Consider the following 16219-nt stretch of genomic DNA (forward strand, 5'->3'; position numbering starts at 1 on the left):
GCCGCGGCTGGGCAGGGCAGGCAGGGCTCACACAGGGGTCTTTGTGCTGCTCACTGGCCTCATTAAGAGGCAGCCCCTGTCTCGGGACCTAGCACGGCTGAATTAATTAGCCGAGAGCCTTCCCTCTTGGCTAATTGTGCCCAAGACACTGCAGTCCCGGCGGGTGGCACAAGGCGAGGAGCAGCCCTGAGGCCCCAGCCCCTTGCCCTGCTGCATAGCCCCCAGGCTCTCTCAGCCTCTCTGTGCCACTTGAGTGGCTGGGGTGAAGGCCCCTCCCCTAGAACCCTCAGACACAGGCTTTTTGTAAAGCCAGGAGGGGATTAGAGATGACAGACCCCCACCCTGGCCTGAGGAGTTGGGGAAACTGAGTCATGCTGTGGCAAAGCTTGGTGACCAAGATGGCCCAGAATTTATTTTTTTATTTTTATTTTTCGGCTGTGTCTGCAGCATGAGATAGTCCCCAGGCAGGCCAGGGTGACCTGAGCCACAGCGGTGACAATGCCAGATCCATTACCTGCTGGGCCACCAAGGAACTCTGAAGATGGTCCAGAACTCGGTTGGATCCTAAGGGACTCGCTGCAGAATCTGAGGACAGGCTCCAAGCACGGGTGAGGGTCCAGGAGGCCTCGACTGGCTCTGGAGTCCAGGGATTCCTACCTGCTCAAGTGCATCCAGTGGCGGACACTTAATAAACCCCTGCTGTGTGCTCAAAGCCAACCCTCCATCCTCCCAGCTGCCCCCCTGGGGAAGAGGGCCTTGTTCCCATCACCCAGGGGTGACGAAGATGAGAATAGCACCCCATAAAATGCTCGTTCCAGGGCCAGGCCTCTAGACAACGGATAGAACTGAAGACTCACCATCGGCCCTGGGGTCTCCAGATATTCCTTAAAGACACCCCTTCTCCAGCAGATCCCAGACCCGACTCCCAGTTGAGCTCAGAGTCCCTCCTACTAGGACCAATGGCCCCAAACATAGACACACAGCCCTGATGTTTACACTCATTTTATTATAAAAAAATACAGAATCCAAAGTTGATTGTGACGGAGGGGGGAGGCCCCGTCGCCAGCTCCAGGCGTGGCAACGCTGCCCGCCCACGACCCTACAAAAGCCCCCCACCGGCGTGCCTGAGCCGGCTCCCTGCGGCCGCGCACCATATATATTTATATATAATATATATAAAACACAGATCAGGAAAGGCGGGTAGAAATATGAAATCTGTATAAATGCGCTGTTCACTTCATTAAAGTGTCTTGGGGAGGGGTCTCTTTTTTTTGGTGGTGATGTTCCCCCCCGTTTTGTTTTGTCTTGTCTTCCTTTTTATTACAAACAAACATCGTTCGTCATAGAGTAGGGGGGGAGAGGGGCTGACAGACAAAGGAGCTTATTGCGAAGTGCGGCTTCTACTCTAAAAAGTCTACCCCACCCCACCCCCCCCGCCAAAATAAAAGACCCCCTCCCCCCCATGAAGGGGTGAGAGAAAAAGAAACATTCCAGTCCATCCTCAGGAATACAGTAAAAATAAATCACAGTATATACTTGCTGGCTCTATTTACAGAAATGTAACGTCTTCTCGGCCTCGGGGGGCGATTGTGCGAGGCTAGGGGGACGGATGGCGGAGGCTGTCTCTAAGACGCTGGGATGCTATGATTCGGAGGGGGCGAGGCTTCACGGTGGCCTCTGGTGAAACCTTGGGGTTTCAGCTCTGGTAGACAGTCAGGAGGGAGGAGGGTCCAGCTAGTGGGACAGGGGTCTGAGGACCCTGGACCAGAATCCTCACCTGCCCCTTCTGCCTCAGGCCAGCCTGTCCCGGGCCCAGGGGGCCCACTCCACCACGGCCTCCAGCCAGGACCCAACAAACAGAGTGACCAGACCAGGGTTTCCCCTGACTTCCTCCCCCAGGGGGCAGGAACCCCTGCCCCATCCATTCTGTTTCTTTCCCAAAGTCACGGGCGACAGACAGCAAGGAATAAATTAAATTAAAAACTCAAGTCTTTCTGATCCAACCATGAAAAATACACTAAAAAAGGAACTAAAAAACAAAACCCCAACATCACCAAGAGGTTCCCGGGTTCTCCAGGGTCTCCAGACAAGACAGCTTGGCCAGGTGTTGGGGACACCCGGCCCCTCGGGCACAGCGGGGGGCGGGGAGTGCCTTGGCCGACCCCAGCCCCCGGCCAGCCCTGGGGCAGGTGGACGGCCCCCTGCCCAGTGGAGCAGCACCAGTCGTGGGAGAAGTGGCATCTCTATTTGGTCTCGGAGGCGGGCCATCCAGGCGGGGCCGGCATCCCGCAGTCAGAGACTAAGAGCCCAGGAGGGTCCACAGCACGGGGACAGTGCTGAGGAAGAGCTGGCAGCTGCCCAGGCCACTGCACGAGTTATTGCTGGTGAAGATGGGCTCCGGGGCCTCATACAGGGTCTCGTCTGGGGGGATACAGAGACAGGATGGTCAGTGGCCGGCTCCCTCACTCCCCACCCCGCTTCCAGACACTTCCTAGAGCTCATCACGCCTGACACTGTTCAACATCTCAACTTCAGGGGCACAGAGATTTCTGTCCACTTTGGTTGGGGCTGTGCCTCCAACACAGAGCATGGCAAACAGTAGGTGCCTAACAAATGTTTTCCTGGTGCCAGCTGAAGTGGCGAGGCTGCGGGAGGCCCCTCCTCTCTCTAAGTGCTGCTGTTTCAAGTGCTCAGAATACAGGCCTTTGGTCCATCTCAGAGAATTTCCCTGATGCTCCCTCTCAGGGGGCTTCCGCCTCAGTGAAGCCCAGCCATGGACTTCAACCTTCATTCCTGAAGGTCTAAAATGTTCCCATTTGCAAAGGCGAAAACAGAGGCTCTGGTGGGGCCAGTCCCAACCACTGCTGAAGTTGACTCCCCTGGCTAGGCTGTGACCACCTCCTGACTCTGCAGACCACTGAATGGGTTCTGTGAGTTAAGGACACAAGGGGAGAGGGCCTGGACCCTACATGACCTCCCCAGCACTTACTAGTCGGCCGCACATAAACCTTCAGCCGCAGGCAAGGCCGGTCCACGGCATTGGGTGGTGTAGCAGCTGGAAGAGAGGGGTTGGGGATTAGTGGGGCAGAGACTGTATACCCCTTCCCCATGTCTGTGACCCAACCCTGATCCCATTTGAGAGAAGCTGCCTGTAAAACTCCTAACCATACATCAAAGCCCCAGACACAAAGCCCATTATTTCCAAGAGGTCCTCTTGCACACTTCTCTCACCCCTCCCTTTGCTGAATCCTAACCACAGAGATGGGATGGGGGGTAATCTACATCTAGCTCCATCTCACCCCAGGGCAGCACAGGCAAGGTTCAAAGGTGACGAATAAAAACAGGTTTGTTTTCAATCAGCAAAACACCAGTGTAACCAAATGACTGACTCTCAGGAGCAAATCCCTGCTCTCAGGGTGCCTGTTGGCAAGTCACCCTCTATCTGGGCCACATCTGACCCCCAGTAGGTGCTTTGGGAATGATTATTTTCTTTCTTTTTCCTTTTTTTTTGTTTTTTTTTTTTTTGTTTTTTTGCCATTTCTTGGGGCCCTTGTGGAGGTACCGAGGCTAGGGGTCAAATGGGAGCTGTAGCCGCCAGCCTACGCCACAGCCACAGCCACGCAAGATCTGAGCTGCGTCTGGGACCTACACCACAGCTCACAGCAACGCCGGATCCTTAGCAAGGCCGGGGATCGAACCTGCAACCTCATGGTTCCTAGTCGGATTCGTTAATCACAGCCATGACGGGAACTCCAGGAATGATTATTTTCACCTGCTAATGGGAGTCCAACTACCCCTGGGAACCACATAGGGTTCCTGCCTCACCCACACTGCCCAGGATCACGTAGAGGCTGAAGCATGTTGAGTCCTCGCACCTAAAATTCCACCACAGGGCTCCCTGCTCCTTGGCCCACTTGGCAAGCATCCTGAGGGGGTGGGGAAGTACCAGAGCATCAGGGATGAGGCAGGAGGGAGGGCTCAGGGAACAGGACAGAGACCAGGAGGGAAGCCAGAGCCCCCACAGGCGGTAGGTTTGAACTTATGAACGGACGTGGGCATCCACACAGATGCAGCTGGGCCTGTTCCCGCCTGTGCTCTCGGCCTGTCCTCTCTGTGGCCGTCACCTCTGCCGGCCCCCAGTAGCCCCTTGTGCTGGGAGATGAAGATAAAAAGCACGTAATAAAAATAACATTCGTCACAGAGATAGGACGAATAATTACAATAATTATCTTTATAAAACTCCCGTCTTGGAAAGAAAAATGTAATTTTTCTTATATTACGGGGACTTAATTTAAACACCTTCTTCCCCTCCCCCACTCCCTTCTTCCCTGAATTAAAAGGAAAAAATCCAAATAGAGCAGAGAAAGGAGAAAATGGAGCCTTGTAGAGTTTAATTTGACTCAGCAGGAGCTGGGGTGGTGAGGCGCCAGGCCCCTCCCGAAGCCCTGGGGGCGGACCCCCACCCCCCACCTGCTCACCAGGACACTGAGAGATGTGTCCCCACAATCCATGGGTGTCTCAGTGTCCCCCCAGGGGAGACATGAATCTGATGCCAAGGCGGGCTCTCCAATACCCCCATCTCAGCAAGGGTAATGCTGGGACCCCCATATTCCTGGCTCAGGTTCTCAGAGACTACTGGCTGCCAAGGCCCCAGCTGAGTGGGAACTCAAACCCCAGGCCCAATGCTGCTGTCTCCCCAGACCTTACCCTTGGCACTTGATGCGGTGGCAGAAGGGGTCCTTGGGAGCCTCTGATGCCCAGCTGAGGCAGGGGCAGCATACCGGCCCCCAGGCCCCCAGCAGCATGTACACCCAGCGTCCCAAGGCTGCCACCAACTGACCTCAAAAAGCCTTCACACTCCCTGCGGAATCTGGGGCTGGGCTAGTGGGCAATGGAAGGTCTGGCCAGTGGGAGAGGCCGTGTGTCCAGGGAGACCCAGTGCCAGGGCAAGGGTTGGTCCGCCCTCACCCACTCCCTCCCCAGAGTCCACAGGCCTCAGGGAAATGAGGAGTGGGCACCTCTGGTCTCAGTGTCGCGGGGGGGTGAGGGGGGACAGGTTGACCGTCGGGCCATTGGCTCCCCCACCCCAGAGGCCGAGGTCACAGGCGGGTCTACTGGGAGGCTGGCGGGACCACCGGGCGGGCGAGCCGGCCTGGGAGACGGAGCCAGCGCGGGAGGAGCCCCTGCCCCGCCCCCACTCACAGATATAGTAGTACTCGTGGCCCGGGCGGAACTCGAAGCCCAGCGAGAAGGGAGTGAAGAGCTGGAACTTCTCGGAGAACTTGAGCGGTCCCCCGGGCGCCGCGGGCCGGTTGCACTCCCAGCGCTTGAAGCCGCGCTGCCGGTGGTCGCAGGAGGCGTGGCCCTCGCCGTTGACCATGTACAGCACATAGTGCTCCATGCGCTCGGCCGGCGGCAGCGGCGCCCCGTAGTGCGGGCAGTAGATGTCCAGGTAGTCGTTGATGCTCACCTCCACCGTGTAGCCGCCGCCGTCGTCCGCCGAGCCCGCATGGAACCTGGGGGCGGGGTCAGCGGTCAGCGCGGGGGGGGGGGGGGGCAGGGCGCAGCATAGGGCGTGGGAATCAGTTCAGGGGGGAAGGGGAGTAAACACGTGAGGTTTAGCGCGGGGAGCGGGGGACTCAGGAGGGGACAGGAAGCAGGAGGGCGGTGGAGATGGGTCAGGGTAGGGAAAAAAGGGAAGGTCGGAGATGGGAGAAGGGGGCGGGGCTAGGCAGCCGCTGGTGCGGTCCCCTGCCTGGCACAACCCTACCCATCAAGGCCACAGCAGCTGCCTTGAGATTGGGGCTTGCCCAGAGCCCTGAGCCCACAGTGAGGTGGGTGCTGGGGAGGAGGGGCTGCCACCGGGCATTCTGGGTAACCACAAGGATGGGAGCAGGTGCCTTGTGACTGGGAGGCCTCCTAGGTCCCCCACCCCCTGCAGAACCGACATCTGGGCCCCTCAGCCGCAAAAGGCCTGGCACAAGATGTTCCCCCCACCAGGAAGCCCTCTCCAACAATATTACAGGTTGACGTCTGTGCCCCCTCCTCCAGGCAGCCGGCCCTGCTATCCCCAAGGGCAGCCTCCTCAGCTTTCCTTCTGAAGATTCGCTGCCAACACGGGAAGCGTGGGACACAAGCCAGGTATTCTGGGCCTCTCTGGAGGCAAGCTCTGCAGCTCCCCTTGCCTCAGCTTCCCTGGAGGGGACCGGGCTTGGAAGGAAGGATGCTCAGGACAACTCAGGGGTGCCCTGGGTCCCTCTTCCTCCCCAGTCCTATCCCTTCCCGTCTCTGTGATATTCTGACCTGAGTCCTCCCTCCAGAGCCTCCAAAATCCGGCAGTTACCCTGCAATCTCCTGGTCACCCCACCAGCTTCCCCACCCCTGATACCTCCACCTGACAGCCCTGCCCCAGGCCTTCACCCCAGAGGTCTCCCCAGACGTTCACGTAGCCCGTGTCCCTTTCTCTCGCCGCCCTCCCCCTCCCAAGCCGCGCCCCGACCCAGCCTCATCTGGCAAGGATGGAGGTCAGCTGAGGGAGGGACCGGCAGCTCCCCTTCCATCACTGCCTCGGGCTACAGCGCCAGGAGCCCTTAGATCTCCTGGACGTGGTCCCCCTGGGCCCCTGTCATGTAAACGCGGCCTGGACCGAGGGGGGACAAGCGCGCCTCCCAAGAGGGGCTTATTAGCACATAAAAGGCCTAATCAGTGGAGGGTTGGGGGGCAGGCTCCCTGAGGCTGTCCTGGCCTCCTCCTTCTCTGCACCAGCAGGGAAACTGAGGCCCAGGGAGGGTTGGTGGCAGGGCGAGCACAGCTGCTAGGACCCAGCCCCACCCCACCCCGCCCCACCCCTGTGCCCCCCTACCAGCTGCCCCAGCCCGCAGGAAGGGCCCCCGTGCTGGGCGTGCTAATTGGCACAGCCGGCACCTGGGGCGGGGGGGGGGGGGGGGGGGGGGGAAGAAGGGGCTGGATTATCAGATGACATTGGCTGGCTCCCTGCCGCCCCCGAGACTGCACCAGGCGAGGGCAAGGGCTCCTGGGAGTCCAGAGGCTGGAAGGAGGCAGGAGGGAGCCTGCTCACAGAGCCTCAGTTTCCCCATCTGTCACTGTGGCTGAGGTCAAGGCTCACAGAATTTAAGGTCAAAGATGGGGGGCGGGTGCATGGATTCACCCCCAGCCCCTTCCCTACCCTGCCGAGTTGGTCCAGGAACAGGAAGCCCACCCACTCCCATAGGAGGGATGGCATCTGTGGAATAAATGGGTCTGGCAGGGTGGTGAGTTGGGGGACCGAGGAACCCCCTATCTGGTTCAGTCACAGGAGCCCAGCTGGTTTCTGCCCCTCTTCTCAAAGCTCAGTTTCCAACTCCTTGCTGTGGGGACGGTCTATGAGGCTGATGGGAGGACTCCAGCCGTGTTCACAACAAGTTCTGCATAGATGCTGGGACCCTTCCCATCCCTCGGGCTGTCCCACGGCTGGCTGGACACAGGCGTCTCATTGACTAGTGGCGTCCTCCAGCCCTTGGGTGTGATCGATGCAGAATCTGCTCCAGGCTTTTTGAAAAGTCATTTTCACTCCTTCTCAGCCCCATTGAAAGCCCCATTGATCAGCTGATCGATGACAGCCATGGCCCAGCAGCCTCCTGGGGACCACCCTCACCCAGGCAGGCCCTGCAGGGGAGGCTGTGACAGGGAATCACAGGCGGTGGGGGATCCTGGTCTCCCACCCCCCTCTGGGCCTCTGTTTCCCCTCTTGTCCCTGGCATGGTACTCAGCCTGGAAGAGAACTTGACCACGCAGGGTCTTTCTGGAGGGAATGGACTCCGGAAGGTGGGCCAAGGTGTCTCCCTTCCCTCCCCTGCATTTCCCCCATCCTGCTGGCCTTCCTCCCCATGTGACGCCACCATCGGCTCCCCCCAGCTCACCTTCAGGAGAACATCAGAGACGGAAGCTGCTTTGATGGCTCAGAGGCTGGACGCACAGGCTCCACCAGGGCAGCCAGGCTCTGGCCTCCCAAAATCCAGGGCTCACTTTTCTTTTTTCTTTCTTTCCTTTTTTTTTTTTTTTTTTGCCGCACTAGTGGCATTCGGAAGTTCTCGGGCCAGGGATCAAACTCTTATCACAGCTGTAGCCAGAGCCATGGCAGTGACAGGGCTGGATCCTTAACCCGCTGACACACAAGGGAGCTCCTGAGGCTCACTTTTCTGAATGAAGGGCTCAAAGTCCTCCACTGGCTCCCCACCATTCAGAACAAAATCCACAGTCCTCCCAGGTCCACCCCAACTTCATCGCCCTCTGTCTCCCCTGCTCACCCTCTTCCAGCCATGCCAGCCTCTGGGCTGTTCCTGTCTCCACCTCAGGGCCTTTGCATATACTGTTCCCTCGACCTGGCATGCTTTCCCTACTTTCCCAATTCATCTTGTTCAGACATCATGGTATGCAGTCTTCTGTCTGCCTTCCCTGGATCATAGGGCTCCACTTCTTTCTCTGCCCCTTCCCCTGTGGCCAGGCATTCAATATGTTTGTTTATCGAACAAAGGCCCAGGACTCGAGGTCTCTTAAGTGCTAGAGTCATGGGGAGCAGAAAAATGACCCCAGGTTGGGGAGCAGGGACCCCAAGAAGGCAGCTCCCAGGAGAAGCCCCCACCCCACCTGAGCTCTGGCTGCCTAAGTGGGCCATTTTTTTCTTTCCCCTTCCCAGATCTAAAATAGTGACGCCTTGCTGCGCTGGCATTCCCTGTTCCAAGTTGGTGCTCAGGGTGGTGCCTGGTGCTGGGGAGGGGGCCCCAACCCCAAACCCAGCCTGGTGAGAGCAAGACAAAGCTTTCATTTCCTCCATTAATGCTGAAGCCTGATATGCAAATGCTCTGTGGGAGCGGCAGATAGAGATCGAAATTCTCACTAAGGGGTTAATGACTGACTTGGGATGGGTTCCCAGACATAAGCGCCCCCCCTGCCCCCCGCTGGCTTTCAGACCTCCCCCTCCCTCCCAGTCACACCTTTGTCCCCATTCGTTCACCCTGCCAGACACCCACCAGTGTCCACACCTGTAGGCATCCCTTTCTAACCAATGACCCTCACTGAGCCACCCCTACCCCCCCACTCCCTCCCTGGCAACCACCAGGCCCGCAGCTAATTAGCTCCAATCGGGTGACTGTCAAGTCATTAAATGCTAATAGCAAAGCAACTAATTAGGAATTTCACCCAAAATGGAGGTGGGCATACCGTGCCACCCTCCCAGACTGGAAACTGAGGCACCAGTGCGGCCGTGGGCCCCTACCCAGCACCCAAGGGAGTCTGTATCCCTCCTACTCCTGTGTCTCTGCCTCTCGTCTCCCTGGTCTGAGCCCAATCACAGCTCCTGCTGAAGGGGCTCAGGGATGCCAGCAAAGATCCCGGCAAAGAGCACACCAGGCCGGCCCAAGTGAGCAGCAGGGTCCCGAGGCCCAGATGGGCAGAGCCCACCCACCTTCCCCTGCCGCCCCCAGCGAGGCCCCGAGACCTCCGTGCCTTCCCCCGGCCTTTCCAGGGACCAAGGAGACACTTCTTCCATCTGAGGCCTGGCCACCTTCCTCCTGCCAGGGGGGGTGGGGCGAGGAGAAGCTGGGCAGGATATCACAGAAAATTAGGGCCCCAAGGGGGTAGAGGGACAGGTGAGAGAGAAAGGATGCTTATGGCTTTGTGGGTGCAGGAGTAAACTGAGGCATGGGGCCCAGAGCTGAAGCAAGAGGGCAAAAAATAGGGCAGGGTGGGTAGAATGGTGGGGAAGCGCTGCAGAGTCGGCCCCACTCCGGCCAGAAGAGGCCCTGGGGCACAGTCCACAGGGTGCGCCTGCCTTGGTCACCCCACCTTCCTCTACCCCCACGATGTGCTCCGTGTCCCTGCCACTCCTCGGCCAGACGTGTCTGCCTTTTGGAGGGGGTCACCCCAGTGGACCTGACTTCCTCATGGCCGTAGATGAGGCACTCTCTCTGGATCCTTGACGGAAGCCTGACCCACGGGGTGGGCAGATTAGGGTGTGTGTGGCTGCGCTGGGATGGGCGAGGCCCGTGCAGTGAGAAGAGCCCCTTGAAGCCAAGGTCCCTGTGCCTGGAGGCAGGACGAGAGAGGGGTCGAGCCCCCGGCCAGGGCTGGCTGGCCTCTAAGTTGGAAGTCTGGCTTCTGTGCACGTGCCAAGCTTTCAGCGGTGCCTCTTCCTGGTACAGCTGGCCGGTGTGGGACTTCCAAGCCCTCCCCCGGACCTGTCTCCAAGAGAGAATTGCCCCAAAGCAACACCGTGGGGCCAGGTGGCTTGTGTCCTGGTCCTGAGGAGGAGAGGCAGGGGAGGGAGATGTCACAGAGGAAAGAAGCTGCTGAGGTATGGGCCTGGCTCAAGGCTGCGGAACAAGCCCAAGGAAGGAAATCACTGGCCCTGCAAAAACACTGCCTCAGGGACTCTGGTGAATGCATGCGCCCTCAGGACACACCCTCTCCACTCAGGACCTCAAGGGACTGGGAACCTCACGGAGAGATCGTCTGCTGGGGGACCCAGAGGTCGGAGTCCCTGCTTCGGTCCAGCTCCGAGGCAGGCTGGTACCAAATCCCCCAAAGAAATCAGCTTGCCCCCATTCTCAGTTTCCTTGTCTGCAACCTGAGCCACCCGGGGTGGTCAGCTATGGGGAGGGACCCAGGCCCATCTGACCATCCCACCCCAGGGAGCCTGTGGACTCTAGGTTCAGAGCCCAGGCCCAGGCAGGTGGAGACATCTCAGAACTGCCACCCCACCCACCGCACTGTGGTGCCCACCCCTGTTGGGCAGGAACTCGCTATTGCTGCACATGGAGGGCCTGGTCGTGGAGGCCTGCTGCCCGCTACCTGGTCCAGCCGCCTCAGTTTCCCCTCTCAGTCTGGGGCCTCTGATCGTCTGGGGTCATGCCTGTGCCTCGCCTGTCCACATCAGGCCCTGCTGCCATCTGCTGAGTGGCATGACTCACCACCCCACTTCATGGAGAAGATGGGGCTTCTGGTAACCAAGCCGCCCGCCCCAGGGCACACCCAGGTTTCCCGGGTCCCCACCCCCCAGACCACACCCTCCAGCCCCCAGCCCCCCAAATCCTCCCTCTTTGAGCCCCCAAGCCAAGCAAACGAGCCCCCTTCAAATAAAACAAAAAAGCTTCATGCGCCAAAACATGGCATCGCCCCCTTCAAAGCCGGTTCCCCGGAGGCCTGGGCGAGGCCGGCAGGGACCAGAAGAGACCCACACCCCTACCACAGGGAAGATGCTGCCCCAGTCGCCATTCCCACCTGGTTGTCTGAGACAGGAATGTGGCCAGTCAAAGCTGGAGAGGCTGCATTGGGAAGAAGCCCAACCCAGGTCCACACCACCAGGTCTACCCGGGCTGCTGGTCTCCAATCAGGTGGGGGACTTAGGGAAGGCGGGCACCCTGTGAGGTGCCAGCCCTGGACCTTGATGGCCCCTCTGCACCACAGGCAGCACAGGGCCCATGGGACCTGGACGCGTGCTCCCAGAAGGGACCCACCTGGGCTCTAGGAGAGGGCAGAGGAGGAGCAGTGGGAGGGCAGGGAGGACAAGCTGTAGCCCCATCAGTGTGAGCTGTCTGCCCCTTGCTGGAGGCCCCCGGGTGGCCAGAGCCCGCCACACATGCAGACGCATGTGTGTGCTCCACACAGACACTCCGAAGACATGTATGCACCCCACGTACAGAGAGGCAGATACACTGTGCACCCCCAACCCTGCGTACCTTCCATGCTCAGACACACTCCTGCAAACATGCACGCACCCTGCACATGCATATGCTCCAGACACAATCATGCGGATACGCATGCAAACACCTAGGGCCAGGGCTGCCATGCACACGTAGGCACACGGGTGATGTGTGTGCACCACACACACAGATAAGCACCTCCTGGGGCCCCTGGACACCCCCGAACGTGATGGGGGAGAACCCGCAGCTACACGCAGTGACACAGGCAGACCCATCCTGCAGCCCAATGACACTCCTAGGTGGTCCCGTGCCCCCCACATACACAGAAGCACACCCAACCCCACGGTCGGCAGTGGGGACCCCACTGGGACCCCCCACCCAGTCCAACCAGCTGCAGACAGGCCCAGAGACACCCAGCAGCCAGCTCAGGAGTGCCCAGACCAGGGGCTGGTCAGACACACAGCTGGACAGCCAGCCGGTGGGGGCGGAGATGGATGCGGGGCTCCCTGGCAAGGTCCACCAGCCTCGCGTGTGCAGGAAATGCACTGCACAGCAGGAGGTGGCAATTTGGGGAACACTGCCACGTACTTATTTCCTCGGTGCAGGTACCAGGCCTGGCCAGACAAGGGTGGCCAGCCTCACCGCAGCGCCACCTGTTTCTGCGGGTCTCCCACCTGAGCACACACGTCCCTCCAGCTCCTCCGCTGCCCAGCTGGCCCCGGCCCGAGCTGCCCAGCATGGCTCTGGCCCCTTCCACACGGCACCCTTTGTGAGTGCTCCCCTCTCAGGCATGGCCCGTCCCTGCGTTTCCCGGCTCCTCCGCCTGCCGCCGCCACCAGTCTCTTTTTTGACCCTATCCTTGTCTCTCCCCAAACAGGCTTGTCTCTCGTCCCTGCCTGTGGGACTGCCTTGCACTTCAGGCCTGCTGGCAACACTGCCTTCTCCCCTGCAGCTGTCTCCGGACTGGGTGCCCTTGGACCCAGGCCGGACACCACCCCTCCTCCTGTGCCTGGCACACACCATCACCAGACAACCCTGGACACCAAACCTCCTGAGGGGTCCCCAGGCCACCAAGGCCCCTTTGGCAGAACCCCACAACCTCAGCGATGAATGGAGCCCCAGTTCTGGACCCAACCGGGCTTCTTGGGCCAGGTGCTCCCCTGGGCCCCAGACCCCATCACAAGAAGCCATGGAGGACACCTCCCACCCAGGATGCCCCAGAAGGGAGGAGGGGGAGGGAGGAGGGCCCTGATCACCAGGGTCTGCACTGGACAAGCAAGGCCAGCCCCTCAGGCAGCTGGTCAGAGCTGGGCTGTCAGGTCAGCAACAGGAGGCGGCCAAGCAGCCGGCCAGAGCCAGGCATGGGGGCGGCATCCTTCCCGGGCCGGGGTCCTGTCTGTAGCCTGTAGCAGGTGGGGCAGCAGGCGGCCCCAGCGACCCCCTTCCGTCCCCTTCGAGGCTCCTCGCGTGTTTGGCGTTTGCTAGAACAAAGGACAGGCCATGCCGGGACAGAGATTCCGGAGCTGAAACCAAAAACTTGGGCCGGGGAAGCGCTGCCCGCTGGGCTCCCTGCTGGGCCGCAGGGAAGAGCCTTAATCAAACCCACATGTGACCAGTGGGGCAGGCGGGGTGGGGGACCAGCTCCGTGGTGGCCCGACTGTCTCTCTGCCGACCAGGGTCTCTGCCCTCGGCCCCCAGGCCCAACCCCTCAGCCAGGCAACAGAAGGGGGTGTTTGGGGACACTCCTTGCCCCCACCTGGGAAACTGGCTGCCCTTGTCCCAGAGCCTGCCTCAGAGATGGCCCTTTATGCAACTTTCCACCAGAGGACCGAGGATGGCAGGGGACAGTGAGAGGACGGCGGAGGACGGCAAGCTCTGGAAAGTGGTTCAGCTGGTGCTTGAAAACGGAGAGAGTGACCAGTAGCAGAGGGTCCAAGAGCAGGGAGGCCGGTGCCTCGGCCCCCCACGTGCAGCCCACTGGCCTTGATAAGACTGCGACCCTGACGAGGTCTGAGCAGGAGCTGCAGGACCCCAGAGCCCTATCTCCCACGGGACCACTGCCCACTCCAGTCTTCCAGACCCGGAATGGCCCGAGGCTTCTGCTGTCCAGGATGTGGGCAATCACCAGCAAACTTTTCTTGGTCCACTAAGGGGGGGCTCCTGCTGCCCCCCGCCCCTGAATCGTACTCAGTGCCTGACACTGGGAAGGTTTGCGGGCAGGCACGGCACCTCGGCACCTCGGCCGGGCGTGGCAGGCTGGGCACAAGGCCACCTGGGTCCCTGCCCCAGCTCTGCTCCCCTCGTGGTGACCTTGAGCCAGCTGCTTGGCCCCTCTGCGCCTCAGTTTCCCCATCAACGCCAGGAGGATAGGAAAGAGTGCCACTTGATCAGGACTCCCAGGACCAAACCCCAGCCCCTGGGTGCCTTGGTCTGCCTGTCCCTATAAAACCGAGACCAGGTAACCGCTGGAGTGAATGTGGACGCTGGTCTGCAGGGAGGGATATTCTAACTTCCCCAAGTTCACTGGGGACCCACCGGGGAAACCTGCCCATGGACCACCCCTCTCCCCGCCACGGTCCCCACCGCCTGGTGCAGCTCAGCCACAAGATTCCCGGGCATCTCTACCAACTCGAAAGCCAGACGAGGTCCCTGGAGAGGCCCGAAGATGGGGTCCCCCAAGTCCGGCGAGGGAAGTCAGGGCTGCACGATTTCTGAGGGTGCCAGCAAGGATCCCCAAACTCCGGGACTGGCGGCGCTCTGGGGCACGCCGGGCGCCCAGTCTCCCAAATCTGCAGGCGGTGGGGCGCCCTGGGGGGAGATGCACGCGGAGCAGGAGTCCCCCAAACTCCGGGGGCCAGAACTCCCGGGGGATCCCGTGGGAAGCGGGAGCCCCCACTCCGCGGGCAGCGCGCAGGGACGCTCCGTGCCCAGGGCGGGAGACCAGGCTGAGGTGGAGCTCCCGGGGTCTCCCAGCGCCCGGTCCCCGCCCGTAGCCACGCTCACCTGGGGTTACTGCGGTTCCAGTAGACAGCGTAGCGGTCCGAGTTGGTGCGGGCGGCGTCCTCCGCGCGCGCTAAGGGCGGCGGCGGCGGCAGCGGCAGCAGCAGCAGCAGCAGCAGCAGTGGCAGCAGCGGGCGCTGCGCGGGCGCCATGGCCCCGGTCCGGCCGCCGCGCTCCCCTGGCCGCCGCCTGCCGGCCGTCTCCGCCTCCTCCGCCGCCGCCGAGCGGGCGGGCACAGGGCGGGCGGGAGGAGGGCGCGCCGGCGCTTGGAGATCCCCAGCCGCCCCCGCCTGGGCGCGCGCGACCTCGGGCGCCGAGAAGTCAGGCGGCGGCAGGCGGGGCGCCGGGGTCGCCCCGGGCGCCGGCCCGGCCGCGCGGACTCTGAGAGCGCGGGCCGTCGCCGCCGCACCCGCCGGGGAGGGGCTGGGGCTCCGGCCTTTGTCCCGCCCGAGCGCCGGGAGGGCCGCGGGCGCCCCCTCCTGCCGTGCCCCGGACACACGGGGGCTGGGCGGGGGGCTCCAGCCGCAACCGCGCCCTCGCCCCTCCACCCCCGCCCCAGTCTAATGGTCCGGATGAGTACCCCACCGCGGCCTGCCCACCTCCGCAGGGGCCAACCCCAGCCACCAACTCTGCGGGGGCGCGCCCCCGTCATCACGCGGGCCTAGCCCAGGGTGTCGGAGTCCCTCACTCACCTCCATTCAAGCCACCAAGTGGTCTGCAACGCCAGGCCCCAAGCAAGGAGTAGAAGGCACAAAGATGGCTCGCCCCGTCTCACCTCCTTCATTCAAACCCAGACCCCAAAATCCTAAACCAGGCCGAGGGGATGCTGTGACACTTCACCCAGCCTGGGGAAGAGTTTTGTGGTGGGGCTGACCTTAAGTCCAAAGCCAACAGCCACTGCTGTCTCCCAGGGCAGTCACTTCTCCTCTCTGAGTCTCTGTTTCCTCAACTAGGAAGTGAAACAGGAATCCTGACCTCACTCCCTAAGGGAGCCAGACAAATAGTGGGTGCCCAATATTCCCAGCAGCCTACAGTGGGGTCGAGGCCAACAGCAGTCAGGAGCATGGGGAGTCTGAGGGGGCAGAGGACAGGAAGGGCACCAGGCAGGGGCCAGAGTGTATGACCTGTTCAGGGAACTGGCACTTCTGTGGGTGCTGGCTGTGTGCAAAAACTGGGGGCCCGGCCTATTTTTCTCCTTACTCATGCCATTGTCTGCCTCACCAGATTCTGAGTTTGTGGAGGTACACTGTCACCAAGTGCTGACTGGAAAGCGCCAGTGGCGCCCAGCCAGATTTTACCTCTCTGGGTTTGTTTCACACTCTCAGGGCTGGCACAGGGTCTGAGAGCCAAGAGCTGGAAGGTTTCTGGGTGATGGATTATGTAAACTCCTCGAAGGAACCTAGAGAGGCCAGAGACTGGCAAAGTAAGCTTCACCTCAGTGAGGCAGGGCAGCAGATGACCCATCCCAGCCCCACACCTCCTACATGTTGTGGGCATGTGCTCTGAGCGTCATCCTCCCC

General features: G+C 61.0%; 1 protein-coding gene across 2 annotated transcripts; it reads right to left on the reverse strand.

Annotated features, from left to right (window-relative positions):
• Positions 1 to 986: 986 nt before the first annotated feature.
• On the reverse strand, positions 987 to 15657 carry EFNA2 (ephrin A2). 2 transcript variants are annotated; one of them, XM_005661390.4, is made up of 4 exons: positions 15392 to 15657; positions 5203 to 5516; positions 2990 to 3055; positions 987 to 2421 (listed from the first exon to the last, which is right to left on the reverse strand). In XM_005661390.4, the coding sequence occupies exons 1-4, from the start codon at positions 15481 to 15483 to the stop codon at positions 2300 to 2302; spliced, it is 594 nt and encodes a 197-aa protein (XP_005661447.1). In that variant the 5' UTR covers positions 15484 to 15657; the 3' UTR covers positions 987 to 2299. The 2 variants fall into 2 exon arrangements, with proteins under 2 accessions (XP_005661447.1, XP_020939913.1); XM_021084254.2 differs by lacking the exon at positions 15392 to 15657 and adding an exon at positions 14703 to 14912.
• Between the last annotated feature and the right edge of the window lie 562 nt (positions 15658 to 16219).

This window comes from Sus scrofa, chromosome 2 (assembly GCF_054392235.1).
Source record: "Sus scrofa isolate SSC_HxYL_T2T_F1_AM1 chromosome 2, Sscrofa_HxYL_maternal_Yorkshire_Landrace_v2.0, whole genome shotgun sequence".
In the NCBI taxonomy this organism is placed as follows: domain Eukaryota; kingdom Metazoa; phylum Chordata; class Mammalia; order Artiodactyla; family Suidae; genus Sus; species Sus scrofa.

Excerpts from the sequence above, each read along its gene's own strand:
- EFNA2 (XM_021084254.2), bottom strand. The coding sequence starts at position 14,851 with ATGGCGCCCGCGCAGCGCCCGCTGCTGCCACTGCTGCTGCTGCTGCTG. Across the intron at positions 5,517-14,702 it reads TGGAACCGCAGTAACCCCAG|GTTCCATGCGGGCTCGGCGG; the intron begins GTGAGCGTGGCT and ends CCCCGCCCCCAG. Across the intron at positions 3,056-5,202 it reads CCACGAGTACTACTATATCT|CTGCTACACCACCCAATGCC; the intron begins GTGAGTGGGGGC and ends CCTCTCTTCCAG.